This window comes from Corylus avellana, chromosome ca9 (genome assembly GCF_901000735.1).
Source record: "Corylus avellana chromosome ca9, CavTom2PMs-1.0".
In the NCBI taxonomy this organism is placed as follows: Eukaryota; Viridiplantae; Streptophyta; class Magnoliopsida; order Fagales; family Betulaceae; genus Corylus; species Corylus avellana.
The window spans coordinates 7,220,363-7,224,179 of NC_081549.1; the positions used below are offsets into that span (position 1 = coordinate 7,220,363).

The 3,817-nt window shown below is 37.3% G+C and overlaps 1 protein-coding gene across 3 annotated transcripts; it reads right to left on the reverse strand.

Moving 5' to 3' along the window:
• Positions 1–976: 976 nt before the first annotated feature.
• LOC132192282 (putative F-box protein At3g20705) lies at positions 977–3,303 on the reverse strand. 3 transcript variants are annotated; one of them, XM_059607566.1, is made up of 2 exons: positions 3,157–3,303; positions 977–3,051 (listed from the first exon to the last, which is right to left on the reverse strand). In XM_059607566.1, exon 2 carries the CDS (start codon positions 2,258–2,260, stop codon positions 1,166–1,168), a length of 1,095 nt encoding a protein of 364 aa, XP_059463549.1. In that variant the 5' UTR covers positions 2,261–3,051; positions 3,157–3,303; the 3' UTR covers positions 977–1,165. The 3 variants fall into 3 exon arrangements, with proteins under 3 accessions (XP_059463549.1, XP_059463548.1, XP_059463547.1); XM_059607565.1 differs by having other exon boundaries at positions 977–3,081; XM_059607564.1 differs by having other exon boundaries at positions 977–2,264; positions 2,431–3,303.
• Positions 3,304–3,817: the final 514 nt, after the last annotated feature.

Consider the following 3,817-nt stretch of genomic DNA (forward strand, 5'->3'; position numbering starts at 1 on the left):
TGAGATTCTGAGATACAGAAGTGTAGATGTACCAAACTAAGCTTATTTTTTACCCTTTCTTCCCCACTTTTTATTTTAAATGAATGCAAAGGGAGAAATGTAGGAGACATTGTAGGGGGATTGACTTCTAATTTCTTGTTCTACTGTAAACAATTTGTACGTTTCATACATTATTCATGCTACTTGAAATTAAAACAGAATGAAATTATTCTACCCAAGTACTTTCAACCAAATGAATCATTATTTTCTTTTAGACAGAATTTACATTTTAAAGAACGACCTTATGAACTTTCACCAAGAAAAAAAAAAGATTTTAAAGTTTGTAGCATTTATCAAATTATGAATATACGAATAAATATAAATGCAAAAAATTTTGCCTGTAAACTAAACATCAAATGATTATAAATTTGTATAGATGTACACTTCATTGTGTATCAAATATGTATTCATCTAAAGAATACTAGACCGTTTCTATGGATGTTCAACGAATGCACCTCTCAAAAATCTCTAAACTTTAGCCTTGTTTATTTGGCTTAGATAGGTTTTACATGCGATGTTATAATAATGTCCATATAGCTTTAGCCTTGTTTATTTGGCTTAGATAGGTTTTACATGCGATGTTATAATAATGTCCATATAGCTTTTACATAGTTAAGTAAAATGTAGTAGCGCAGTTATAGTATTGATCAAGGAATAATACGCACAAATTGTAGTGCCGTAGTAATGCCCGTATAAACTTGTACGTGGAAATGTTACATGATTGTTATAATGCTCAAGTAGCATTATATATATAAATGTGATATCAATATCGTAAGCATCATATCTCAATCAATTATAGAAGTTCAGTCACCTAACAGACTAGGATTGGAGACTCAAAGAGTAGTTTCATGGCAATTACACTAAAATTCTTGACCTACTTTAAATATATATATATATATATATAGAGAGAGAGAGAACAAAGTAGAAGAGAGAAAAAGAGACCAATGAAAACCACTGTATTACAAGAAATATATATATTTACAGAGAAATTAAAATGCGATAAACAAGACAAGAAAACTATTCTAACAAAAAGCAAAAATGAGGTACTAGCTAGCCACGAATCGGGTTGGCATCAACTTGTTTATTTCATTAATTATAATCAGTAGACGAGTAATCTACGCTAAAATTACAGATGTTTGGTGTTTCTTCCGTTGACAGAAACTAAGCTCTCGATGTAACTGGAAACGCTGGTAGTACAAATCTTGGGAGCCCAATACATTGGAGGAACTCGCTTTATTGATTTGGTAATGGGGTCATACACTAGCAACCTTCCGTAATCGCCCTGCGCCCATATGACAACCCCATCTTCCCAACACCTGAGCGGGAACCCCATACCTGAAAAGGGTCCAATCCTCACTACTTTGCTCCAACTTTCGTCATCTTTCATCACCCAAAAATCAATGAAATTGCTGACTAAGTCTGCAGGGCAAGGATGGTAGATTATAGCCAAGGATCCATTGAATACCCCAAGACTCTTGTAAGAAGGGTCAGGATCTGAGGGCACAAGCACCTGCCGAAACACCTCTTTGCCCATGTCAAAAGACAAGACAAACCGTTTGCCAGAAGCAGAACCCAGCCAATATGGCACTCCTTTGAGGATTACCGAACACGTACGCTGCTTGCTCTCACATGGCAAAATGGAATTGATCACTCTCCAACAACCCCTACTCGTCGAGTACACCTCAACGTCGGCACAATCACTACAATACACAATCCTCACCATCTTGTAATCATTACAATGATAACCAAATCCTACGGAGACTCTCATTATCTCTTTATTCCGGAAGGTGGGATTATCGATGAGAGGTGTGGGCAGAATCCTGTTTTCTGTAGTAGCAGGATTCCAAAACATATAAACCCACCAATCACGATATAAACAGACTAAACCATTACAAGAACCCACCATTCCCATAGGCCCGCATGCTTCTTCTGGAGTTTCTATCGGGACCGCCACATCGAGCGCTTTCCTCGATATCAAGGCCATGGTATGGCTATTAACTCCTTGAGTGTTAACAAGTAGTAGGTGATTGCAGCCATGACTGGCTGAGCGGCTGAGATGGGTGGTCGTAAAATCACGACTTTTCAGCAAGGCAGACCAGGATTTGCATACCAGCCTGAATCGAACAAGGGGCTTCACCGGCAGCCTCAACAGAATGTCTCTGACCACATCTTTGGGCAAGTAAAAAGTGTTCCTGTTCCGCCGCACCCTGTTGGTCTGCATCCTCCTATAGGGTTTGGCAGACAAAGTCCGAATCTTAGTAGAATTCACATGCAATTGAGGCCAAATTTTTAAATCCACACGCAACCCTTGGACTTTAGATCCAACTGTCAATGGGCTTTTACGTTGCACGCAATTGGACTAAAGCTCATAGAGTCGTAAATTGGGCCTACCCTCAAACTTCATCATCTTCTCGTTGTAGGTTTAATTTTCGGCCAGCGTAAACAGAGTTATATTCTCGTAGTCGGCCAGAATCTTGGAGCAACGGATGCAAACGCAGGTAGGCTTGGCGAGCTCCAGGTGACCAAAGTGGCCTGGGCAGTCGGTAGGAAAACAGGATGAGTCCTGCCTATGATTGCAGAAAATAAATTGAGATCCTTAGAGAGACCCCAAACCTCACAACATAGAAAATAAATTGAGATCGTTAGAGAGACCCCAATCCTCACAACACAAAGTATCGATTTTGCTAAAATATTCTCCTCCCAACTTTAATGCAAAACTCTGCTTAAATAGAAGTTACATTCGACACTTAGGGTTAGGACTCATAACCCTACTCTGACTTGGACAAGGAACGTGAGGTGCCATATAAAGGCAATACCTTACAATTCCATATAAGTCTTGGACTCCTACTATGGAAATAACAATTATTAATTGGAATAAAATAAGGACATAAAGACAAAACCCAAATAAAGAGACGTAGGGTTATTACTATGGAAAGAAACTATAACTCTTGCAAATAAGAGTGGGTCGCTTCGAACGCCTCTCTTCGGCATTCCCCCTTCCATCCTTTCACTCTGCAAAATTTGCACAACAGACATTTTCCTCTGCACACCAAAATTAAATCAAAAGAAACCCTAACTCTCTCTCAGAAAATATAAAGAAAATGATGATCAGATTACTATTTCTTCGTTTGACTGTAATGTCGTCCTTCTCCTCCTTCTCCCGTTCCGCCACTCGAATTTCCATGGCGTCCTTCCTCTTCCGATCAAAGACAGACTTCGAAAATTGTTTTGGAGACAAAGCGTGAGAAGAGAAACAGAGAGACGGGCGCTCCAATTTTTCGAACACTGAAGTAATAAGAGAGTGACGTCATAAGAATATTTTTTAATGGGTTGACGAAAATGCCTTCATCTTTGTTCTATTCACGAGAATACCATCCAGATATACTTGCCGACCAAGCCAACAAGCACCTCAATTTTTTTTTGAAATTATTTGTGTTTTTTCTTAAAGACTTTTTTTTTTTTAATTTATTAGAATATTTTTGTGTTATTGAAAAACATCTAGGGTTATTTTTGTCTTTTTTCTAATCTTAGGAGGGACATTATAAATTTTTTAGTCGTTTAGAGGGACATTATCTCAATTAAAAGGTTAGGAAGAACTTGTCAATTATACGTTAGTTTGAGGGAGTAAGTGGACTTTTCTTTTTTTTATATTTTTACTTATAAATTTAATTTTTTTATTTTTTTATTTTATTTTTAGAAATGTTAGAAATTACATTTTTATCTCATTTTTATTCCCTTATTATGATGTGCCAATTACAATCTACCTTTGTTTAAAAAA

What these genes read in the sequence shown, in the direction of transcription:
- LOC132192282 (XM_059607566.1), bottom strand. Translation starts at nt 2,260, where the DNA reads ATGCAGACCAACAGGGTGCGGCGGAACAGGAACACTTTTTACTTGCCC.